Source organism: Diadema antillarum, unplaced genomic scaffold (genome assembly GCF_040938485.1).
Source record: "Diadema antillarum isolate AM-2024a unplaced genomic scaffold, OU_Dant_1.0 seq00000007_RagTag, whole genome shotgun sequence".
NCBI lineage: Eukaryota > Metazoa > Echinodermata > Echinoidea > Diadematoida > Diadematidae > Diadema > Diadema antillarum.
The window spans coordinates 614,705-641,204 of record NW_027271129.1 but is presented as its reverse complement, the minus strand read 5'-3'; the positions used below and the strand labels follow the sequence as shown (position 1 = coordinate 641,204).

General features: G+C 39.6%; 1 protein-coding gene across 3 annotated transcripts in view; it reads right to left on the bottom strand.

Annotated features, from left to right (window-relative positions):
- Nucleotides 1-277: 277 nt before the first annotated feature.
- Nucleotides 278-26,500, bottom strand: part of LOC139724957 (ADP-sugar pyrophosphatase-like) — a 136,573-nt gene continuing 110,350 nt past the window's right edge. For all 3 annotated transcript variants that reach the window (XM_071636074.1, XM_071636075.1, XM_071636076.1), the window contains exons 8-9: nt 14,943-15,005; nt 278-648 (exon numbers count right to left, since the gene is read on the bottom strand). In XM_071636074.1, the coding sequence (XP_071492175.1) occupies nt 533-648; nt 14,943-15,005 (179 nt within the window). In that variant the 3' untranslated portion in view covers nt 278-532. The remainder of the gene's footprint in view (nt 649-14,942; nt 15,006-26,500) is intronic.

Genomic DNA, 26,500 nt, shown 5'->3' with positions numbered 1-26,500 from the left:
TGAATGTTACAATGCGAAGCCCCATTTAGCTATGCGTATGAGGCTGCTGGTTGCAGTTAGCTATGCGTATGGGGCTGCACGCTGCTGGTCGCAGTTACCATGCAATAATGGTTTTGTACAATATGTGTACTACCTCGCCGCCGTACGGCGGCGGCTCTGGTACGAAACCATTATTGCATGATTACTAAGACATAAGAGCACTTTGGGGCGAGTAAGTCTCACAGTGTTAGTTATATGAAAGGTACTTTAACCTGAAACACAAACTAAGACAAGGAAAATCAGGGAAACTTTTGAGGTACCAAAACTTTATATTATATTTAACTACTTGCAAGAAAAGATAGAGCAATGGCATCACATGCTAAGACCAGGCAAGTCTTCTGCAACGGAATTGTGTTTTGACTTTTTCATTTCAGCAGCCCTTGAGAATATGCTAGAAGAAGAGCCAAGCTGCTTGCTCATTGCTGATATGTCTCCAGATTTTATACACATCACAGCTTTCACCAATGAAGCAACTGCAGATCATAGAGTTTCGTCATGGGTCCATGGGGGTGAAGGTAGTTGACACCATTCCTTGGTGTGGGTGTCTCAGTGTAGCTGCATACATAAATACCCGGGAATCGATGATCACACTCGTATCTTTGGCCATTTCTGGAGCACATATTGAGGAGAGAAGTGATTATAAACAATTAGTGATACTATAATCTAAATGTACAATAAAAATAAGACACGTAGTGATGAATGATGAATAAAAAAAAATCATCTTACATACAAGAAATATTGTTTGACAAACATAGACTTTTGCCCCACATATGAGGATTAAGATAATATCATGATGGACCAGCATACAAGATTATCCCCCAAAGTTGAAAATTGTGGCCAGTAAAGCGTTTTTCAAGCCAGCAACCTAAACATAATCTGAGGGTAGCAGCACCTTAAAGATGAGTCTACATTTGACCATCATATACCCCAAAGAACAAAATTTCAATATCCATCAGGAAACAGCATCTGTATGGAGCACCCAAAACACCAATTAAAATATGACCTTTGACTCTATGAAAGGCAAACACTTGGAGCAGCATTACCGAGAAATGATGCTGGGTGACTGGCTTGCCTCTGTCACATCACATCGTACTCTCAACAGGAATAAAGAAGATCACATCTCATCAAGAGAGGTGTGTGTGATTGCGTGACATGACGTGTAACTTGTTGCAGGAATTACGCCTTCTGCCGGTTATGATACTCTACTCTGTGTCAGTGACATACTGTGATATATATTCGATATGCATGTCTGACTTTTCTGACTCAATCACCATGCCATAAGACTTGATATTTCTATGAACAACTAGAAATATCACTGAAGGTGATTAATAACCCCGCCCCGTGACGACAGTCTTACCCAAGGAATGATCTTTTCTTGAACTTCTGTCATTTAAATGCCATTACCATGGCAACGCAGCTTCCGACACGTCCGAAAAATATGTCTTGCACATCTTCCCACCAAGACTATTGTGTGTGCCACATTTCATAAGCTTTTGTCAAAAACTGAGGAAGTAGTTCAATCCACAAGATCTTTCCTTGATCTTCCGCCATTAATATGCCGTTACCATGGCAACGCAGCTTCCGACACGTCCAAAAAATATGTCTTGCACATCTTCCCGCCAAGACCAATGTGTGTGCCACATTTCATGAGCTTCAGTCGAATACAGAGGAAGTAGTTCAATCCGCAAGATCTTTCCTTGATCTTCTGCCATTTATATGCCGTTACCATGGCAATGCAGCTTCTGACACGTCCGAAAAATATGTCTTCCACATCTTCCCACCAAGATCAAGGTGTGTGCCACATTTCATAAGCTTTGGTCAAAAAACTGAGGAAGTAGTTAAATCCGCAAGATCTTTCCTTGATCTTCTGCCATTAATATGCCATTACCATGGCAACGTACTTTCGGGTACTGTCAAAAAATGCGTCTTGCACATCTACAACCAAAGGCACACATCTGTACCAAGTTTCATGGAAATTGGGCAAACACTGAGGAAGTAGTTTGCAACACAAAATTTTCCATCATTTTGGCTCATAATATGTGAGCTGTTACCATGGCAACATACTTTTTGTCACTGTCAAGAAATGTATCATGCTGACCTATATCCTAAGACAAACATTCAATATGAATTCCATGAGAATTGGAAGAACACTGATGAAGCAGTTTTGCCATGAAGCATTATGCCCTATATTACCAATAACATGCCGTTACCATGGCAACGCACTTTTTGCCACTGCGGAAATATGTGCCTTGCACATTAACATATTCAGATGAACATCTGTACCTAATTTCATAAAAATTGATCAAAAACTGTGGGAGGAGTTCGCAACGCAAGATTTGTACCCATTTTTGCCCATAATATGCCGTTACCATGGCAACGTACTTTTGGGTACTGTCAAAAAATACGTCTTGCACATCTACAACCCAAGGCACACATCTGTGCCAAGTTTTATGGGAATCGGTTGAAAACTGAGGAAGTAGTTCGCGACGCAAGATTTGCAGCGGACCGACCGCCCGACCGACCGCCCGGCCGACCGCCCGACCGTCCGCTGATTCCTATATACCCCCTTCAAACTTCGTTTGGCGGGGGTATAATTATAGTCAGTTGTAACTCCATCTCTCGAACCTCCTTGGAAAGATAGAAACAGGAAAGGAGGTGAAGTTGCAATCTATGTGAAAAATGATGTGATTTATAAGATAAGAGTGACACTGAATTGGCATATGATAATTTCACAAATAAAATTTGCAAAATTTTGGATGAGCATGCACCACTGAGATTGAGGTGTGTTAAGCAAAATAATGATATTCCATGGTTGAACAAAGAGGTTAAAGATATGATGAAGCAAAGAGATATTTTAAAGAAGAAAGCCAAGGTTTATAATAATCCAAGTGATTGGGAAAGTTACCATACGCAACAAAATCAAGTAACAAGTAAGCTTCATAAGCTAAGAACTTAATATATTCAGAGTAGCACTGAACGCGATTCTGGTGACAGCGAAAAGACGTGGAAAACATTACGCTGTGTGATTCCTAAGAAACGTAATCCCAGTGTATACTCTGTTCAAGCTGATGGTGATGTAATTGAAGATAATCGTGAGGTTGCTGAGTTATTCAATGAATATTTTACTAAGATGGTTGGGAGACTAAAGATTCAATGTAAATTTGGGGATGATTTTTTTAAACATTTTAGTGAATCTGTGAAATCGAAATTTGAACTTAATCCAGTAACAGAGAGGAACTTTCACATGGGCTCTCGATGAATAAATCTACTGGTCTGGACAATATACCGGCAAAGGTCATTAAAGTTGCAGCCTTGCTTATTGTGTCACCTCTAACGCATGTGATCCAATCTGTCATTAAAATACGGCATTGTTCCGACTGAATGGAAGACCGCTAAAGTCATTCCTTTACCCAAGTGTAACAGTGCTTTTGAAATGTCCAACTATCATCCAATTTCTGTACTGCCGGTATTGTCAAAAGTTTTAGAGAGAGTGGTCCAGCGACAAGTAACTAAATACTCAAACGAGAATTTAATTCTCTCTTGTAAACAATCAGTTTTTCTTGAAAACCACTCAACCAATACTTCTCTGTTAAATGCTGTTGAAGATTTACAGGACAAAGGTCTTATTACGTGCCTTCTTACTTGAGATCTTAAGAAGGCATTCAACATGGTGGATCATGTTATTCTGCTAGAGAAGCTGAAGCATTATGGTTTTGATGAGGGAAGTGTGTCCTGGTTCCAAAGCTACTTAAAGGTATTGTATAGGTTTGGTTGAGACCTAAGTTCAGGTTTCTGACATTTTTTGGTGAGATAATGAGAAACCTCTTATAAAATATGAAAGAGCATGTAACTCCATGAGGAATTCAACTTTTATTAGATGAAAATTGGTTTTGAAATGGCTGAGATATCCAAAACAGAGTGATTCAATAAAGTGTGGGACCCACATTTTATTACGATCGCTTTGTTTTACTTTGTTTTTGGATGTTTCAGCCATTCCAAACATGATTTTCATCAAATAAACTTTGAATTCCTCTTAAAATGGTATGCACTGTACTATTTCATAAGTGTTTTCTTGGTATCTCACAAAAAGTTAAAAGCCCAATTCTCATCTCCACCAATACTGTACTATCCCTTTAACTGGTAGACTTCAGGCCACTATGGTGCATGGATATACTTCATCGCACAGGAGAGTTGAGTTCGGTGTACCTCAAGGATCTATACTTGGCCCACTGCTGGTTTTGTTGTCTATTAATGATATCCCAAATGTAATACAGCACTGTCAACTATCACTGTATGCTGATGACACATGTCTCTATTTTTCATCTAGTGATCCTCATGTTATGTCTGCCTAAATTGATGAAAATTTACAAAGTATTTCGTCTTGGCTCACGGATACCAAATTGATTTTGAATGCAGCAAAGTCTGAATACATGGCTCTTATTGGTTCCCAAAGGCGACTGAGTAGATTTAATGATTTGATTAAACTTGCTGTAGGTGGGGAAATTTTGCACCGTGTTTCAAAATGTGAATATCTGGGAGTGATTTTTTATTCTACTTTAAATTGGAAATATCATATTGATTATATTCGTAGAAAGGTTGTTAAAGAGTTTTCTTCTCTGTGAAGCAAAATCATTTTTGAATTCTCATATTGCAAAAATGTTATATCACACAATCATTCAATCTCATTTTGATTATTGTTCTTCTGTATGGACCAATGCTAATAAGTCCCATCTGAATATGCTTTTCATTCTACAGAAAAGAGCCTTGAGAATTATTCTATATTCTGATATGTTTGCACGAAGTGATGAATTATACAACCAGTCAGGAATCGAACCTCTTCAAAGGAGATGGAAAAGAATGAATCTTATTCTTCTGTTCAAATGTGTCCATCACACTGCGCCTGAATACCTTGCCAATCGAATACTGTAAAACATGATATATTCGCGGCATGAAATTTTCGCGAATTGGAGCCGACAGCCTTTTTCGTGGCATGAAATTTTCGCGAATTGCTACTGGCATTCAATGCATATAGTGTAGACAAAAGCTTTCGTGTGCATTTTAATTTCGCGAATTTTGGCGCTCGCGAAATTCGCGAAATTAAAATGCACGCGAAAATTCCTCGTTTTACAGTATGCATACAAACTCAACAATACTGTAAAAGTGGAAATTTTTGCGCAACCAGAAACTAGTGCGAAAATAAAAGCATGTGAATATTTTTGCTTGCCATATGTTCCAGTGTGGGATGTCTTGATTCTGCTGAATTAAAAACACGCGAAACTCTTCTCATGCAGCCAAGCGTGAAAAATTAGTCGCGCGAAAATATCCACTCTTACAGTATTCTCTTCGAAATACTCTATGTAAAATATTTTTGCCAAAACCAAAACCAAATTTTAAACGGAACAGTTTTTTATGTTCTAGTGCTGCTTCAATATTATCTAATAATTTATTGTATGATCTTCGATCGAGTTATAAAATCTGTACCTTTTTAAACGGAATATTAGAAGACATGATTTGTTTTGAGGCTACATCTTAAATGTACATAGCTTCTGTTGTTATTACATATACACACTGATTAATATTCATATCATGAATGATTATTTGCAGAGAATTCAATTTATCTAGGGACACTTTCCATGCTTTTGAAGTGAACAAGTATACTAGTATTTATTGTTGTCGATGATGTCACACGATTGGCAAAAAACTGTAATTACATGTCTGAAAGTTTGGCAAAACCCCAAATTTATCATGGCTTGCATTCCTTGAAAAAGGGTTAAGACGGCTAAATTGTTTCAGAAAGCACATTTCAGAATTTGAAAATGTTTACTCAACTTTTGATAATCACTAACTGGTAATGTCCAACGTTCACAATACTTTGAGCTATTTTCAAAATGTGGGAAAAAAGTCACATAATCTCAAAACACATGGAACCTCATCCACTGCATTATTTGCTACATATTTTTGAGCAGATATAGATTAGGAATTTCATCACTTGGTTTACAAGAAGAACTTGAGATGTTTCTATGGCCACTGGTATGCCTCCACCTTCTCACATTATTCTTTCAATAGGTCTATAGTACGTCATGACCAGATGACTTACAGTTTCACATGATTGGTACAATATTGAAATTATATGTTTCGAAGTTGATGACACACTTCCAAATATGCTGAGCATATATTCATTCCTTGAAACAGGTTACATTTAGATGGCTATACCCGGTGTCACAAAAAAAGCGGAACGGTGGATTTTCAGTACCCGCCGTCAATGCGAGGCCGAGTTATCCGCGAGTCCGAGTTTAGCCTGATCCCGTTCGGGTAAGTTCTGAGACTGAACCTTTTTGGTTAATATTTCACATTTTCATTGTTACCCATCGAATATCTTGTTATTACAGCGTTATTCCGCACATTTCCTAGGCATATGTTCACATTTGGGAGCGAAATTTGACAACTTTTGCAGGTGTACCAGAACTTTGTTTGGGCTTTAAATCAAATTTTCATTATAACCAACCAAACAAACAGTAGAAAACATAGAGTGGATGATGTTGCGGCTTGAATTTTCACGGTTGTAACCGGAATTTCATTATAACCATGTTAGTTTTAACGGGAGCGCACTGTACAACAGAATTACCTTATCACAGTCTCATCTAAATCTGCTTTTTATGGTTTTTACCAAAATTTCTAAAAATACTGTCTTGTGATTCTTCTCATGATGTAAAATTTAGAGGGCTTTTCTCTCTGTGGACATACATGTGGACATACATGTGATGCAGCATGATGAAATAAAACTTTGCACAGGTTAGTTGTGGAACTCCACAAAAATGGTTATGAAGTTTTATATCCAGTTTTCTGCAGCTTCGCCTTCCTTGATAATTTGTTACTAATTTTGAAAATAAGAAACTGCAATATCAATCCCGGGTAACAAAAATTTAGATTCAAAATGGTTTGCAAAATTTCATAGCGTCAATCTACATGCGTAGAGCAGACAGTATTAGCAATCACCATTGTAGATATCAACTTCAAACACAGGTGGTAGTATGACATGACATTTTTCAACAGGTTAGTTGTGGCAAAACTCAATAAAGGGTAAAGAAATAATTACTATAAAATGCTAAAAACTGGTATGCACTCTTTAGATATAAAGTGATATACTAGGCAAGTGCAGAAATGTGCCTCGCCCACAAATGTACAACACATTTGTAAAAATCTAACTTTAATTGTTATACAGTGAAATCAAGGCAAAGTGTGAGTACAATAAGAGCTTTGCAACTTAACATTGGCCCCTAAAAGTTTGTTGACCCCTGTTTGTGACCTTTGACCTTGTGGTGATCTTCAACTCCCCAAGAGACATCTACCACCAAAGTTTGGTGGCAAACAGTCCTACTGAGCAAGAGATAAAAGCCATAATCGAAACGCGCCATAAAAACGTAACATTGGCCCCTTAAAGTTTGTTGACCCCTGTTTGTGACCTTTGACCTTGTGGTGACCTTCAACTCCTCAAGGGACACCTACCATCCAAGTTTTGTCACAAATGGACATACCAATCAAAAGTTACATGCCATAATCAAAGTGGGCCGTAAAAACTTAACAGTGGCCCCTTAACCCTAAAAAGGCCAGGGGGGGGGGGTTTGAATCAACCCCCTCAACATTTTTCGCGACTACTCTGCCGCGCAAAATTTTCTGCCCGCGCCGTTCGCTGACTTATTACTTTCAAGTCTTGCGCATCTTTTGACACCATTTTCGCGAAAATCGCGCATACCATAACGACGCTGCATAACGTTTTATACATGCTTGTCACACCGAAAATGGCTCAAAAATGTGATTTTGTGTATAAAGTCTATGCAAATGGAGTTTTCTCTTTCTATTCATAAAGATATGATTATTTTCACTTTCATAGGCTGAAACTAATTAATTTTAGCATAATTATGCTTGTAATAGGTTCTGTCATAAATTTTGTAGAAAAAAATGATAAAACACAAGGTCGAAAAAACACAGAAATACATAAGAAATTCATAAAACAATAAAATACATAAGAAATTGATATTGATACCAATTTTTTTTTCAAGTACATTGTTAGGAATGCTACAAAGAATGTTTTCACCAAAAATTAGGATTCTAGGAGCTTTAATTTCTGATTTAGAGCAAAATGTATGATTTTATGCATATACAGTACTCTCCGCGTAATCGGGTATCGCTTAAACGGGTACTCCGTTTAATTGGGTAGTAATGTCAAAATCAGTTCCAATGCACATTAAAATTACCTGATAATCGGGTTGCCTCTCCGCATAAATGGGTACTTCTTCTAATCTAATTTCTACCCACATTTTATCTCAGCTATGACGCTTTAAGAAATCATGAATGGCAAAGTTCATTTGGGGAGGGATTAAAAATGAAAACGAATATAATTACACATGTAGCTGGCACTCACAATTGCACAGACAGACAGGAGTTGAACACACTTCACTTGCGCTCCGAATGTACCTTACAAGCACGTGTGTTAAGCATACAGTGTAGGTGTTTGGTGTGTCCAATGTGAATGAGATGTGTTCTTCTGTTAATCGGGTAAGAAATGCTCTGCCAGAGTCTACCCGATTATGCGGAGAGGTAATGCACGTGCCAAATTTCATGGTGATTGCGCGTTCGACGGCCGAGATCTCGGGGGGGGGGGGGGGGGGGGTGTTCCCTCTCCTTTTTTCTTGAGTGTAAATATTCCAGATCTAATACAGTAAAAGTTGATATTTTCGTGTGAGTAAATTTTCGTGCTGGGTAGTATGAGTTTCGCATTTTTAATTCCGCTGAATCGAGACACAAACTACTGGTACGTATAGGAAGCAAAAATATTTGCATGCATTTGTTCTCGTGCTGGTTTCTGGTTGCATAAAATGCACAAAACTTTGAACACCACAAAAATGTCTGATTATTCAGTATTTTGTTTATTGAAAGAAATACACATGTATAGTAGTGAAATAATTTTGAATACAATGCATATATCTATATATACATGATATCAAATTACAAATATATGGTTTAAGCGCATTATTCATTCAATGAATGAAGTCATCAACTATACAAAACAAACAACTAAGGATCACATCATATAGTTGCTGGTAGTAGCTCCTTGATCACACGATTGCTGGTCTACTTTAATGTTTGTGTGATGGATTGTACATGATGCACATGCACCTAGCCTGAAGTAAGGTAGTTGTTGATCTTGCGAACATGCTGCAGATGGTGTCACTGTGTGTAGGCACATCTTATCTGTCATTACACTCTTCCATTAGGGGTTAGCGAGGATATGCAGAATCAGAACTGATTCTTTTATCTATGAAGTGAAAACCATCTGTATGCTTCCCATAAATTATGCTAACATCCTACGTGTACATGCTGCAACTGAGCCTAATGCATCACACAAACTTCTCACAAGGTCCCTCCCTCTCCCCCGCTAGCCCACAAACAAGCCTACACACGCCGCTTGCACGTCCTCTATCTACCACACAGTGGGGAGTGAAGTGCGGAGAGGGAAAAGCAGGAGGAAACCAAAAGCAGATGGATGGTTTTTACCTCACTGATAAAAGAATTAGTTATGATTCTGCTGACCTACATCAGTAAACAACCATCTGTCCCTTCCCACAAATACTGTAAAACACGATATATTCGCGGCATGAAAATTTCGCGAATTGGAGCCGACGGCCTTTCTTGCAGCATGAAATTTTCGAGACTTACCACTGGCATCCAATGCATATTGTGTAGGCAAGAACTTTTGCGTGCATTTCAATTTCGTGAATGTTGACGCTCGCTTGCGAAAATTAAAATGCATGCGAACATTCCTCGTCTTAGAGTAATACTAAACCAACATACATTTGTACATGTAGAAGGGTGGAGCAAACACTGCCTATTAGGCAATGCCTGACCTCTTAGTCACCGCCACCAGAACGGAGATTACGTGGTGGTTGGTGAAGATGAAGAGTATTTTGAAGGTAGACAGGGACAAATTTGCGCAATGTACGGTAAACAAGAAGAAGAATCATTGCATAGATATGGGGGAAATAGTGAAATTCTAAGCATTTGACCTTGACCTTTGACCTTGAGCATGTGCACTCTAAAGTTGATAGGCACAACTTCACCCCCTAATACACATACATGCCAAATTTCATTAGGATACCGGAAAAGGTTTTTTAGTTACGCTGTCCACAAAAATCATTACGGATGGACGGGAGGACGGACGGACGGAAGGACGGACAGACAATCCAAAAACATAATGCCTCCGGCACCACTTCGTGGCTGAGGCATAAAAAAGTCAAACCTGATATTGATTCTGATCACTTCATGTGAAAATGACTAATGGACAAAAATAAAACTTCAAACTAACTAATGAATTTTAGCAGTCATTGTGTGCATTCTCTTTTGTGTCATTTCGTATCTGAAAAGAGTTTTGAGTTTGGGGTATTTTTATGAAAATAAGTCACTGTGTCAAAATGTTTGGTCAATTTCGACAACTTAGGTGCCAAAATGTTCTGCATTAAATGCTATAAGATTAGCTTAAAAATTTGTCAATTCAAATGAGCTTGTTTAAACATTTTGTCTGAAAACAAAGATATGAACTTAACTTGACAGCCAGAAATCAATTCCAGGCATGCTACTTACCAAGTACTGGGGGAGCACCCCTGATTCCGCAATGAACAAATTTGAAACAATGTTCAGTCATCAATGTACTAACTCATAGTATTAACTTAGCTCTATCACTTCTGGTTATAGAGAAGAAGACTTTTTAAGTTTCTTTGATTTTGGGGATTTGAACCCCCTGGGGCTCTGAGGTGGGGCAGGGTGCCCATTTGAAGGAATTTAGATTCTATGCTCCTAGAGATGCTACCTGCCAAGTTCGGAGAAAATTCATCATGGGGTTTTCAAGAAGATGCAATTTAGGCTCCCATTAGGACTCTCCCACCCTCTTCCCTGGATCCTAAGGGGGGCAACCCTTAATTCCGCCAATCTTGAAACTACAGTCATCAATGTACTAACTCATCTGGTTGTAGAGAAGAATATCTTTAAAGATTCCTTAATCTTGGAGGAATTGGGCCCCCCTTGGCCCCCCTCCCAAAAAAAAGGTGGGGCATGGTACCCATTGGAACAAATTGAGATCCTATCCCCCTAGGGATGCTACCTGCCAAGTTTGGTACCAAGGCAAGTGCCAAAATGTATCTCGCCCATTCGCGTAGAAGAAATCAATGTTTTTCTAAATCTCCGAAGTTCATTGACTCCGCCTATGACCTTTGTCCTTGTGATGTTCAACTCCGCAAGGGACATTTACCAGCCAAATTTGGTCACAAATGGACATATGGATCAAAAGTTATAAGCCATAATCAAAACGCACCATAAATACTTAACATTGGGCCCTAAGAGTTTGTTGACCCCTGTCTGTGACCTCTGACCTTGTGATGAACTTTATCTCCCCAAGGGACATCTACCATCGAAGTTTGGTCACAAACGGACATAGGGATCAAAAGTTATGAGCTATGATCGAAATGCACCGTAAAAACTTAACATTGGGCCCTAAAAGTTTGTTGACCCCTGTCTGTGACATTTGACCTGGTGATGACCTTCAACTCCCAAAGGGACATCTAAAATTTACATTCCAAGTTTGGTCACAAATGGACATATGGATCAAAAATTTTGAGCCATAATCGAAACGCGCCCTAAAAACTTAACATTGGGCCCTTTAAGTTTGTTGACCCCTGTCTGAGACAGTTGACCTTGTGATGAACTTTATCTCTCCAAGAGACATCTACCATCGAAGTTTGGTCACAAACGGACATAGGGATCAAAAGTTATGAGCCATAATCGAAATGCGCCGTAAAAAATTAACATTGGGCCCTAAAAGTTTGTTGACCCCTGTCTGTGACCTTTGACATGGTGATGACCTTCAACTCCCCAAGGGACATCTACATTCCAAGTTTGGTCACAAAGGGACATATGGATCAAAAGTTTAGAGCCCTAATCGAAATGCGCCCTAAAAACTTAACATTGGGCGCTAAAAGTTTGTTGACCATGTCTGTGACCTTTGACCTTGTGGTGACCTTATACTCTTTAAGGGACATCTACCATCCAAGTTTGATCTAAAATGGACATATACATCAAAAATTATGAGCCATGATCGAAATGCGCCATAAAAACTTAATGTTGGGCCCTAAAGTTCATTGACCCCTGATTGTGACCTTTGACCTTGGGGTGACCTTCATGTTTGGTAAAATGTGTAACTTTGTATAACCATTCTTCCCTCCAAGCTTGATCGAAATGAAAGTCCTCAGTAGAGAGTTATTCAAGTTTTTGTAGCGTTATGGACGGACGGACGAACAGACGTCGCAGGCGATCCCCTAGTCTCCCCGCACCTTCGGTGGGCTCAAGAAAAACCAGTCATGAGGTTTTTCAAGAAAACGAAACTGTAAAAGGTTTATGCATGACGGACGCCATACAACGTATGACAGATGATGCATGCTGGACGCCAAATGAAGAGTGATCGCAAAAGCTCATTTAAACCTTTGGCTCAGATAAGCTAAAAATGCATGAAAACAGAAAGCTAGGGATTTTCACAAACAACAATTTGAGCAAGATTTGGGATTTTTGCACACAGCATGCTGTCAAGTGGTGCACTCTCAAGACAGCTAAGGACTTGGTTGGTACCTTCTTGCACGTATAAGCAGTTTTGTCTCATCCCCAAACTTTGATCACATTCTTCTCCATCAGGTAATAATTTGGGAAAGTTAAATCTACAGTTTCAACTGCTTTGTATGGGCATTTCCCTACTGAAAATACAGTCATATCATACATCACCCTTGAAGCTTTTGAATCAATCTTTGATTCATGCAAAACTAGAAATGTCGCTATGGCGACTGTTGCCTCCGCCATAATGCATGATTCTCCCAATAGGCGTATAGTACAATGTCTTCACAATGTGTGATCCATGACAGTTTCACATAACTGGCAAAATATTGAAATGACAGGTTTGTCAGAAATGTCTTGAACTGGGTTTGCTATAATTTTCTAAGAGTGCAGGTACACATATTTGGGGAATTGAGAATTTTTACTTGAATTCTGATGGACCTTTTTATAAAATTATGCATTGAGTAATTTCTAAGGCATGAAGAAAGAGTGTAATGACGGTACAAAATAGATTTTTTTTTTTTTTTTTTGGGGGGGGGGAGAGCATTGAAACCTGGCCTTTGACCCTTAACCTCTGACCTTTGACCTTCTGGCTGGAAATTTCCAGGAGAATCTCCATTAGGTAATGCATGTATTAAGTTTTGAAACTAATAATCCACTGCAAGCATTATATACTAGTATATGAGGGAAATAGTAAAATTTTGAGGAGTCGACCTTGACCTTTGACCCCTGACTATTGACTCATGACCCCTGAATTCCCTAGATAATCTCTGCCAGTCAGTACATGCATATGTACCAAGTTCCACCAAGATACATTGAACCATTTGCGAGAAAAGTGATATTGCAACATTTTCACCTAACCTTTGACCTTTAACCTTATGACATGAAACTCTCATTGGAGAATCTTTATGCAGTAGTACATGTCCACACCAAGTTTCAAGAAAATACCTTTGGGTATTGCATAGATATGGGGGAAATTGCAACATTTGTAGCATTTGACCTTGACCTTTGACCTCTTGCCAATGTCACTAAAATCTACTCAACTAATTGTCCCATCATACATCATCCTTGGACCAAGTTTGGTGAAAGCTGCTTCATCCAGTTTTGAGTTATCACGTAAACAGATAAATTTTAGGATTTGACCTTGATCTTTGACCTTTGACCCCTGTTCGATTTCACTGAAAAACTAATCAATTGTCCCATCATACATCATCTTCCAACAAAGTTTGGTGAAATTTGCTCCACCCAGTCTTGAGTTATCGCGTAAACGGATACAATTTCATGATTTGACCTTGACCTTTAACCAATTTCACCCAAAATCCAACCAAATAATTGCCCCATCATACTTCATACTTGGACCAAGTTTGGTAATATTCCAGTAAATATTACTCAAGTTATCGCATAAACGAAAGCGGACGGACGTACGGACGGACAACCCGAAAACATAATGCCTCCGGCACCACTTCGTGGCGGAGGCATAAAAATGTTATTCTAAACTACTGCACCAGGACCCCATTACTGTAAAAAGGAATTTTCGCGTGCATTTTAATTTCGCGAATTTCGCAAGCGCCAAAATTCGCGAAATTAAAAGAGCACGCGAAAGTTTTTTTCTACACTACATGCATTGAACGCCAGAGGCAATTCGCGAAAATTTCATGCCACGAAAGAGGCTGTCGGCTCCAATTAGCGAAAATTTCATGCCGCGAATGAATGTTTTACAGTACTAGAAACTTGACTTGTGATTAAACGCAACTTCACATCAAATGCAAGTATCGCCCGCAAAGTGGGTTTGATCCTTGCATTTTGTTGCTAGAAGAGACTTGTGTTTGATTGCTAAATGTGTATAATTCTTGTCAAATATTCAGATTTAAATAATTGTGGATGGTCTGAAATTAGCCAAAATAAATACCTGCAAATAGCATCGTCTGTACATTGCAGCAAGCAATGGCAGTAAGTATTGAAAAGTACGCTAAAATACGAAAATGTGTGTAAAATCCTTGAGTAATGAAGTTTTTACAGAACACAACATAAAGATTGAAATTGCTCAGATACCTCAATATGTGCATAATTTTCTGTCACAAAAAAATAAACTCACGTTCTTGCTGACTTTAGTCCCTGAAAAAACACATTCTGTGATATGGTATTGAAATCAATAAGTTGGATCACATTATAAGCTGTTGCAAGTTTGTTTGCAAGAAGTTTTTATGATTGCATTTATCGCAGCACCACTTCTTAATGAAACTTGAATTTACCTTGTAATCTTTGCAGGATTTCAGTCACAGGCACCAGAAGAACCTCAATAAACTCACTCTCATCTGTAGACAAGATATGAATGCAAATGAATAACTCTCTGAATGCAAATATTTCCAGCCCTAATTATCATGACTCAATGAAGATGGGATTTCATTGACTGAAGCAAAGTTGGTATAGAATCATGCAAAATCACTCATAGGAACCCAGTTTATAAGGGATAACATTTATATTTCACACTGCTACTCGTACAATTAAATATCACAAGTGATACGAGGCGTATCAGGTCAAATATAAGCAGTAAAAGTGCAAGTACATAATGGTAAAATTGCTTTGGAGGTAAAATGCCGTACAAAAAAAGAGACCCAAGGGTTTTTGCACTGACATGAGTTCTATCACAAGTTCACCTTCCACACATTCTTGCATACTATTACCCAAGAAGAACATTGCAAACTTGGGGAACTTTAGGGGACCTTCAGGAGGGCATGGTGTTGTTACGACCAAAATCACACTGAGAATGATCGCACAAAGAACCAATTCACTAATGTTCAGGTGGTGTATTAACAGTAAAATTTTGGGTACAGACAGTAATCAATAAACAATCTGAATGCAGCCCCAAGTCCTCTTCAAGCCACAAGCACATTTCTAAAACATCTGTCATTTGAAACTAATCTACATGCATATGCAGCCAAATGCTGCAACAAATTCTGCTGCATCCCCATGTGTTTCATGGTGATCGTAAGTCTTTTTTTAATTGATGGCCTGAAGAAAGGCTAGGGTCTCAGTGGAGTTAGTTTATTCTTTGTTCATCTCACAAGCTAGCCACAAAGAAGTTCTGTGACTAGCCATAGCTCATAGGCACATGTATCGTGATTTTATAGTAGTGTGTCACTGTGTGTGTGTGTGTGGTGGTGGTGTGCTTCGTACACTACATGCATAACTGCGTCCACTTGTGCCAGTGATCAGTCGCAGCGGACGACTATAATTAACTCCCCTGAAACCCACGAAACGTTTTGAATTTTCAACCGTCATCAAGGCAGTGCGAATCGGGCGTTCTCATTTTCACCAAAATTTCACCTTCTCATATCTCCGCTATACATTGACCAAAATCGCTCAAACTTTCAGTATCAATGCAAAATCATGATTTCTATCTACACACAAAATATCACGAGAAACGATTGAGAACTTTTAAAGTTATTCAACATTTCATGTTTCGCTGTCTCGGAAAACTACCCTCCGATTATTTCCAGACACATCTGGTCGCACCATTTAATATTCATGAAACTTGACATATTGATTATCAATCATGTCATGTCAACATCGGTAGCACTTGCATTACTCCGTCAAAGACAGCCCGTAATGTAGGTGTCATATTTCATCAGGAAATGTCATTTCGAAGTCATGTAACTCATATTCAGCGGAATGTTCGATATCAGTGGCGTAATTGAAGTTACATAAGGAAATATTTGTCTAAATCTGCCACTGAGATACTTATTCATGCCTTGATTTCTTCTTGGTTGGATTTTCAAATTCATTGTTATGTAATCTTAAAAAAAAAAAGTCACAAAACTTCAACGGTTGCAAAATTCTGCTGCCCGATTGTTAACTTTTACTAATAAGTTTGATTCCATATCACCAGTTCTCCATTCCTTGCATTGGTTACCTGTAGAAAAAAGGATTATTTTCAAGATTCTGTTATTAGTACATCATTCAGTTCATTGTTTCTCCCCCGTAAACATAACTAATTCTGTTCAAAAATACAATCCGATACGAAGGCTACGTTCATCATCAGATACATTCATACTCCAAACACCCAGAGTAAAACATGGGTATGGTGATCATGCTTTTTCCGTCATGGGACCAAAATTGTGGAATCAGTTGCCTCTTCAGTTAAGGGAACTGTCATCTACAGAGTCATTCAAATCCAACCTTAAAACTTATCAGTTCCTTTCATACTGAGGACTGTAATTGTTGTATGTCATTAATGTTGGATCAATACTGTATTTTTAATTGGTATATGTTGTATTCTTTATTTGGTATATATTGTTTTTGTTTACCATTTTCTTCTTTGTTGAAATGTTTGAATATGTATATGCATGTAAATATCTCTTCATTTCTGAAGCGCCATGAGCACTGAAAAGTGGACCTGTGCGCTATACAAGTAGCCACTATTATTATTATCATTATCATATTCATTAGACATGGGCAGACGTTAGCAGGGTGGTGTTCGCTTTGCCGAAGACCTATTTTTGAAGTTACAAGTGAAAATAAATGAGGTATCTTGTCAGAAATCTCAAATTGTACGGGAGCAACAAACGAGAATGATGACGTCATATTCTAAGAAAAACTGATTTGCGCTTGCGCAATGAATGGACTTTCCCATGCTGCTTCGATCCAGCGAGCTGATTGGTCGATGCAATGTAGCGTACTGTCACTGCGCGAGATGCGAGGTGGCTGCATGCTGCGGATGCCTAGTACACTGCAAATGCATGCTACGCTATGAGAGTGGGCTGCGGGGTGTCGATAAGTACAATGTAGCAGTGTGCTGCAGGGGACTTCGCCACCTCAAAAACAAGCACTTACGTTATCAGAACTGGCCTATTAAAAAGAAAATAGCAAAAATGTGAAGATCTATCAGCTATGATACCAGTTGCAAATTCATGACATTGAATTATTTGGACTTTACACAGATTTTACTGCACTAGTAAGTAACATTACAACTACAAATTCCCAGTACGAGTTACGATCAGAGTACAGCAGTGGCGTATGGCACTGAAGTACAGGTGACGTGAGAGCAACAAAGATGTGGGTACGTGGGACTGTACCCTGTCTTCCCGCATGCGAATGACTATGAAATTTCGTGCTTGGAACGAAGGTACAAAGTGCACCTGTTTCGATTATTTCCAGACATATCCGGACGCATGACTTCTGGAATGTGATATCTTAGAGTTCCGTAAAGAAATACACACTTAGTAATATACTTGAAAGTTTTTTGTTGTTCACGAACTCAAAATGTGAAATTTTAGCAACGATTTCTGACAATTGTTTTCCATTTTGAGAGTGAAGTTATGCTCCATTTTGGAATATTTTATCATTATTTAAAAAAGGTAACATAATGGCAGGTTAAAATGAGGGTTTTACTTTTCATAACTGTTTGGATTATCAAAAAATATGAATAAATAGTAAAGTTACAGCAGTTTTGCTGCGACACTTTCCTAGCGGTTTCCGTGCGAAACGTGTTCATTCAAGAGGAAAGCGATGTCAGGCCAAAATGAAAACAGTGATTTAATTGCACCCATCCGCTGTGACTGTGATGCAGTGAATTGGTTGTACTTGCAAACTGAACTTGTTAAAACATCAACCAAAGCTCTCTACTGACTTTCAGCACCACACAGTTTATTCATAATTTATATTTGCACAAATTCTAAAGGCATTCTGGGGGAAACTACGGAAAAAGATCAGGTAAAACAGGAAAACTCCTACCCGTTTTTGCACAATTCTTACCCTATTATCCAGTAAATATAAACTGCATTACCGATTCCACCTCACTTGCCAGCACCTGTGTGTGCACAGTGAGTGTCGTATTATACCACGTTCACCGAGATTCTGCTGCGCAAAATTTACGTGCGCTTCTCTCCGATCACTTAAGAGTTAATTGCCACTGTTACTGTATGAGTGCAATCCCCGGAGGAGCAGATCGCAGAGTGAGCCATGTGCGAGTGATCCAGTAATGCAAAGCTGCCATCCTTTGGAAGCACAATTAGTAGGCCTACTCAGCAGCTCTCAACATTCATATTATTTTTCATCAGAATTTGAATTTTCAACTTTCTTTTTGCTATTTCAAAATAAACTTGCCGAGCCACGAGGCCTAGAGGCTCTTAAAAACAAAAACAAAAACAAACAAACCACACACACAAAAAAATCCCCATTACAGCACATGCCGAAGTATCGAGATTGATTCAGGTCAGGTCAGGTCACACCCGTAGCATTTCTGCGGTTGGGGCACTGAGATGTCCTTCTCCAGGTTTCCTTATCATGCGCCATTCTCATACAGATTTCCACCGGTTTCTCCGCCCATCTCCTCACATCATATACCCAATTCCTCCTTGGTCTTCCTTGAGCTCGTCGCCCATCCACCCGACCATGCATTACCGTATGCGTTAGTGTGCCTGGCCGTTGAGTGGCATGTCCGAACCATTGCATCTTCCTTCTCTTCATTATGTCCAGCAGTGGTTCATAATCCCCAACTTTCCCCCTGATCTCTTCCAGCACTGATGCATTGGTGCGGCGATCATGCCAATGTATTCTGAGTAATCGACGGAAACATCTCATCTCGAAAGCGGCTATTTTCTTCTCTAGATTTTTGCTTAGCGTCCATGACTCGCACCCATATAGGGCTATCGAGGTCACCAGTGCCTTCATCAGCTCAATCTTTGTTTTCTCTCTCACCTCTCTGCTTCTCCAGACATGGTTCAACTTGGCCAACTGAGCAGTCGCCATGGCCATTTGTGTCTTTATTTCTGTTGTTGAAGTGGCCTCCTCATTCATCATGGCAACCAAGTATTTGAATTGGTGGACTTCCTCTAGCGCGTGCCCGTCCACCCATATCTCCTGTGCTTCGTCATCTTGTTTATTCTGTCCTGAAGTCGTCATTATCTTACTTTTCTTGTGACTAATTTCCATGCCGTATCGGCGAGCAGCAGTGTCTAGCCGGGTAGTCAGCTCTGCTAGCTCTTCCCTATTTCCAGCAACAAGGTCAATGTCATCAGCAAATCTCAGATTGCTGATTGGCCTTCCCGCGATTGTGACTGTGCCATCAAAATCTTCGAGTGCTTCCATCATGATCTGTTCCAGAAAGAGGTTGAAGAGGGTTGGCGAGAGAATGCATCCCTGCCTGACTCCAATGTTGGTTTGGAACCATTCCAGAGTCCTGCTGTCATACATTACTGCATTAGTGGCATTTTCATATAGCGACTCACAAAGTTGGATCAGTTTTGGACTAATGTTATGTTTCCGCATTGTGTACCATAGTGCCTTCCTCCATACCCTGTCGAAGGCTTTCTTGAAGTCGACAAAGTTATGGTGTATTTCTTGCTGATGGTCTCTGAACTTTTCGCACAGAATGCAGCAGCTGCAGATCTGTTCCACAGTGCTCCTTCCAGCCCGGAAGCCAGCTTGCTCTTCTGCGAGTACAGCTTCTATCTGTGGTTTCATCCGGTTTGCCAGGATCTTCAGCAACACTTTACTGGGATGGCTGATCAAGCTTATTGTTCTGTAGTTGCTACACTTCTTCAGATCGCCTTTCTTCGGAAGTGGCACTATAAGTGATTGTGTCCACTGTTTGGGCCATTCTCCAGTTCTCCAGATCAGGTTGCACAGTTTATGCAGCATATCCACAGTTTCTTCTTCTTTTAACAGCTCTGCGGGTATGTTACCTGCTCCCGGGGCTTTGCCACTCTTCAGTGATGCAACAGCACTGAAGACCTCACTCCTCAAGATTTCGAGCTCTTCATCTTCCACAATGCCCGGACCACCAGCCTCCAGCTCTTTGAGGACACTCTCATCCGTTTGGATTGGGTGGTTGTATAGTTGTTTGACATATTCTGTCCAACGTTCTTGGACCCTGTTTTCATCCATCAGCAGTGACCCATTAGCAGCTTCTATGGCAGGTGTCTTGATGGCCTGTTGACACTTCTCCCTCAAGAAGTTATCTGTGGCGGTGCGAATCTCCTTAACTTTTGCGTTGGCTTTCTGGTATTTCACTTTGCTGTTCTCATCCTGAAATTTTGTCCCTTTCAGTTTCCTTCTCTCATCACATGCTTCCAGGATCTCCCTTGTCATCCAGGGTTGTTTCATGACCCGGCGTCTTCCCAGCACTTCTAGTGCTGTTTCATTTGTGACTTCAGTGAACTGATCCGCCATTTCTTGGACATCTTCGAGCTCCATGAGGGGGGCAAATCTATTGCTGATCTTCACAGCATATTCGTTCCTCTTTTCGGAGTCTGTCTTTCGCAGGTCAAGATTGTACTTCACACGCACCGCTCTTAGCTTCATTATCATCCTCAGCTTCACCTTCATTGTCATCACCAAATTGTGGTCGCTGCCTATGTCACATCCAGGGAAAGCTCTGGTCTTGTTTGGTCTGATGCAGGTTTTGCATTTACTCTCCACCAAGATGTAATCTATCTGGTTCCTTGTTCTACCATCTGGGGATGTCCATGTGATTCTTCTCGAATTCTTGTGATCCCCAAGTGTGTTGGCCACTGTCAGATTATTCAATTTACAGAACTCTAGTAGCCTCTCACCTCTATCATTCATCATTCCGTGAGCAAATTTTTTCCACAGTACCGTGCCAGTCCTCACAGGAGTCAGTCCCTATCTTGGCATTCCAATCTCCTTGGACGATTTTTATGTCTTTCTTAGGGATTTTTCTGAGCGTGCTGCCCAGAGTATCGTTGAAAGCATCAATTTCTTCATCTTTGCAATCGGAGGTTGGTGCATAGACTTGAATAATGGCTACATTTCTGGGAGAGGCTGCGATTTGTATTCTAATCATTCGGCTTGAAATGGGCTCACATTCCACAACCGCTTTCACTGTGTCTTTGCGGACAAGGAATCCCACTCCTTCCTCATGTTTCTTCTCCTTTCCGCTAAACCAAACTTTGTGTCCTTCTTCTGTGAGCATCTCGCCGCTTCCAGTCCACCTCATTTCAGCGATGCCCAGGACATTCCACTTATATTTGTGACTGTGCACCTCAAAACGAACATAAAGTCCGCACACTGATTTTGCGTGAGACTGAAAATAAGTGAAATGGGTCAACCTAGCCGAACTTGACTTTTTCATATTTTCTGAAAGAGCAGGTCTTCTTTTACATTATGCTAAAATTTGGTATCATAAAACGGGCAGGAAAGTGTGTTTTTTTAGCATTTTATCTCGAACATTTTTTGGTCGGATAGTGTGATTAGGTGTGTCTTTAGAATCCCTTTTTCATTTCTCAAAAACCTTGTCCACACTCTTCACTTTCAACTCTAATAACTTTTGAAGGGACAGAGCTACTGCTTTGAAAGTTGGCATTAATTATGGACAGAATGTGTTAATGAGGCATGCTTAATTTCAGTTTAATCTGATAATCTCTTCATTGTTGTTACTCTGGTGGTCCTGTTTTTGTCCCATTCATCGCACAGCCAGCACGGTTTGGTAAAGATCAAGCGCTTGAATAGACACTGTACTTCAGAGCCTCTTTTCTCAGTTCACACTTTTCCTGAGTTTGTGCTTTCTTTCCAATATTTAGGTAGGTTAGGAGAGTCCATTTGATTTGAGTTATACATCATTTTAAAGCTTAAAGTCTGCTCTTTCAGAATATGGTCTTAACTAAAAATTCATGTCTGGCGACTTTTTGTTTGTTTTGAGGTGCAGAGTCACATTTGGTCATTTCATACTCCAGTTGCTCCAGTTTCCCATCTCCATTGAGAGTTCTGACGTTCCACGTCCCACATGTGAACTCCTCTTTCTGTAGCTTCAGCTTTGTTTCTTCACCAGTAGCATACTTTCCACCTCCACCCTGGCCCGTGCGAGGTGCGGTCGTTGGTATCCCGGGCCCCGACCAATCTGGTATTGATCTGTTTCTCAACTTCATCATCATCTCAGTGTTTCTCGAGCAGGGGATCCTGGTGGTGCTCATCTCTCCAGGTGTGAATGGTCAGTGACTCGCATGGGTATGACCTTTGACAGGTTTTGTTTTTAATCCTGCAGGGTGTCCACACACCCTCCTCACCCGGTTACCTTGTACCCGAGTAGGGGGACCAGTTTAGTTGCTGGCAGTCCGACCCGCGGCAGGCTGTACTGGGTTACGTGGTACCAGTAGCAGGGTCACTGACTCACTGACTCGAGTGAGTGTGACGCCTGGCCTGACCTGAGATTGATTACTTAGGCTAAAAAAAAAAATATGTAGGCACTAGTACTTGTACCTCCAAAAGCTTGCTGCGGTTATGATGTAAACTTCCACTGCCTTACATTAGAGGAGAAATACTTCCATTTCCCAAGAGAGCTTTTGTGTGAGCAAAGGCATAACTTTGGTGGGTGTTTTCAATTATTGTTTACTATAAAACAAAGTCATGAATTGTTTTCAGGCATTTTCATTTTCATTAGATTTTAAACATCATTTTTCTCAGTACTCCAGTTTCTTTTCCCCTGACTGAAATCAGAAAGTCTGCCATAACAATGATCGCTAAATGCCACGCTGTGTGTGGAATGTGCCGATGTGTAAAACATGTCGTTTCACTTTCCATGTGCTCCTGATCCTGCCTTGTTTGAGGCTACTGCAAGTTCGATGAATCAAACGCCCCGCAGCTGCAATTACTGGCTTGATTACGGTTAACAATTTACATTTGATACGAAAAAAGTCTTCATGTCTTTTGATGATGAGCAAAAAGAAAAAAAAAAACCCATTGAAATAAAAAACAAACAAACAGACAAATCATAAAACAAAAAACGAACAAAGGTTGATAGCTAAATCATAATCGTATCTAGTGGAACGTCACAGATACTTCATAGGTGAAATTCCTTCAAACTTTGAAAAGTAATATGCAGTTTTAATAAGCATAAGCATTGTCATGATTTTGTTGTCTAACGGGGTAGTGGCTGCATCACAAACTCGTAGTGAATTTGTGTCGACAAACGAGACCTTTCATATCTTTCTGTGATTCCATAAATTGAGTGATTAATCAATCTCTTTTCATAGTTCAGGGAAGATCTAAAATACTCAATCAAGTATACACTATAATCCCGGACTGAAATCGACTGTTTGATGTTTCTACTATGGGCCAAAAGAAAGGCTATAGACTATAGACAAGAGCTACTTCTTTGATCGATATTCCCACGCTATTTACACTCTGTTTATTAATAGAATTCCAGTGCGCGCATTCTTTCGTCTGGCACCTGGGTCTGGCACCTGCTTTTGTGGAAATTTCCGCAAGGGGTGGGGTGGGGGTGTCAAGTTTCTTTGTTCCGAAGGGACTGCAATGCCATACAATCTCTTCGCTTCTATCTATTGTCATGTTTTTCCCCCTTATGCTTTGCTGGCAATGAACATTTAGATTTACCTTTACGAAGGTTGCTAGCACGTGGTTCTTTTTGTTGCGAGGCATATGTAATTTTTATTTTATCATTCGTGGGAGGGGAAAAAAAGAGTAAAAGAGTAAAAGAGGGAAACATGAAAGTCACTCAAGATAAACACCTAAGCAAACAAAGCACAAAGTACAAACAACCTCCCCAACAACAACACAAACACTAAACTAGAAATGTCGCAAAGGTGAATGTAGTCTAGCGGGCGACATATTTTTAGCCTAAATCAGTCCTTGATTGCCAGTCAATAGAGGGCGCGACGGTGAGGAAGTCAAGTCGACTAAAAATATGTCTAGCAAGAAACCGAATAGAGGCGTGGAACCGGGTGTGGCAATACAGTTGCCAGTCTCCAATATCGAAGTTTCATTGGCTGAGCACCAATGTCAATCAGAACACATTGCAGAGCCCAAAGGAATTTTAGTCTACTCTCCTAAGTATAATACAGATTGTCTTTCAGTAGAAATAGAATTTCACAGTCTCTTTCACATTATAGTATTTTGTCATTCTTTCCCATTCATTTTGAGGTGTATAACATCTTACCTTACTTCAAAAGAGAATGATAGCAGTCAATGCAACTACATACATTTGAAAATATTCACGAATTCATGAATTTTCCCATTGGTATTTTTTTCACTTTGAAATACTCTATATTTTCAAACTAAATCTATTAAGATATTTGCTAAACATTCATAAAATCTGCCGTCAAGATAACAATCTCTATTGCCAAGCACCATCTACATTAAACAAGCATTTCGTGGGTGATCACACTGTCATAGGAAAACCCGTCCGTGGAACATTTCCTGTGAAAGGGGAAAGAGAGCATCTGCAACACAAAAGGATTCCTGAAAAGCCAAAGTGCCAGGGGAATATGACTATTGCATTCTTTGCAATCACGAAATTACGAGACGCCAGTCTCACAGAAGGCTCAATTATAAAGGTACAGATTAACATTTTCAACTCAAATGTAGATAAGGACATCTCTTCTGGCCATTCAAAATGCATGCCTAACATTAACGAGCTAACCTATATGGATGGTGCACACACACACACACACACAAAATGAACCAAAACAAGACATGTTACGAAACTACAGCACAACGCACAAAATCTATGACCCCGTCAAAAGCGCCGGAAAAGACCCATGTGGCTAAAATGAAGCGTCTGGTACCATTTTCACGAGAAACATCTCGTTTCGAGGAAAGCCATGAATTATTGATTACGTATATATATATATACAAATTTGTTTAGATCTGTTAGAGATAAACACTGTCTTTCTTTTATGACAAGATTCCATAAGAATTGTGTCACTTCGTGTCCTTCCTGAAGATGTTGAAAAGAATCGTTAATCCAAAGATGAAATAGGGTTCGTAATTCCGAAGATGAAGTAAACTAAACTGTCTTTAGTGATAAAATATGGTGATGTAACAGAGAAGCAGGATATTAAGCAATGAGAATTGAACAAAAACACGCACAATTTCCCCAAAAAAACATACATACACATACACACACACACACACACACGTATTTAAAAACACACAAACACTACTGATACACACACTCACTGGCGAACCGAAATACAATCGCAGTTTGTAAATTGTCTTATAAATTTTAAAAAATGGTATTTTTTTACCCTCTCCTCTGTATACCCCCATACTCACCTGTAGCATCATCAGGATGAGCCATATTATTCATGACTTAGAAACAATCATTGCAGGCACTAAGAGGCTACATAAAGAAAAAAAAACCACACACATAACATATAGAAATGCCGCTATGGCGACTGGTATGTCTCCGCCATAATGCATGGTTCTCCTTTTAGGTTTATAGTACAATGTCTTGACGTGTGATGAAAGTTTCACATAATACCTATCGGAAAAAAACATTAAAATGACAGGTTTGTCACAAATGTGTTGAATGTTCATTTTCGTTGAACTAGGTTTAATTGGATGAATGGCTATATTGTCGAAGACATTGAAAGCGATAAACCATAATTCCATCATGAAAATTATAGTCAAACTCTTTCCCTGTAGGAAATAATTCAACTATACCACAATATTTGTCACATGCGTGTATTTTACTGTTAACGGTCAACCACCAACTCTACATTGTCGCCTGCTCTCCAGTGCTCTCAGAAGTCTGAAGTTGCAATTTCTTTACCCATCTGCAATGCCTATTCAGCATGTTAATCAAAGAATTTGTCAAATGGAGGTTATCTCTTGGTATTGCGAATAAAGAGTCGTATAGCCATGAAGCTACAACAACATTTCAATGCTTCGGCTTTGCTTCAGAACAGAAACATAAATCTCATGCCAGCTGGAGGTTATTTGTTAATTTTCGCACATTGCGATTGGCGCAATTCTGACAAAGGTGTATTATAGCAATATTCTGAATGAAACTGATTTCGTCACCCTTATGCGACGGATTTGAGTTCAAACA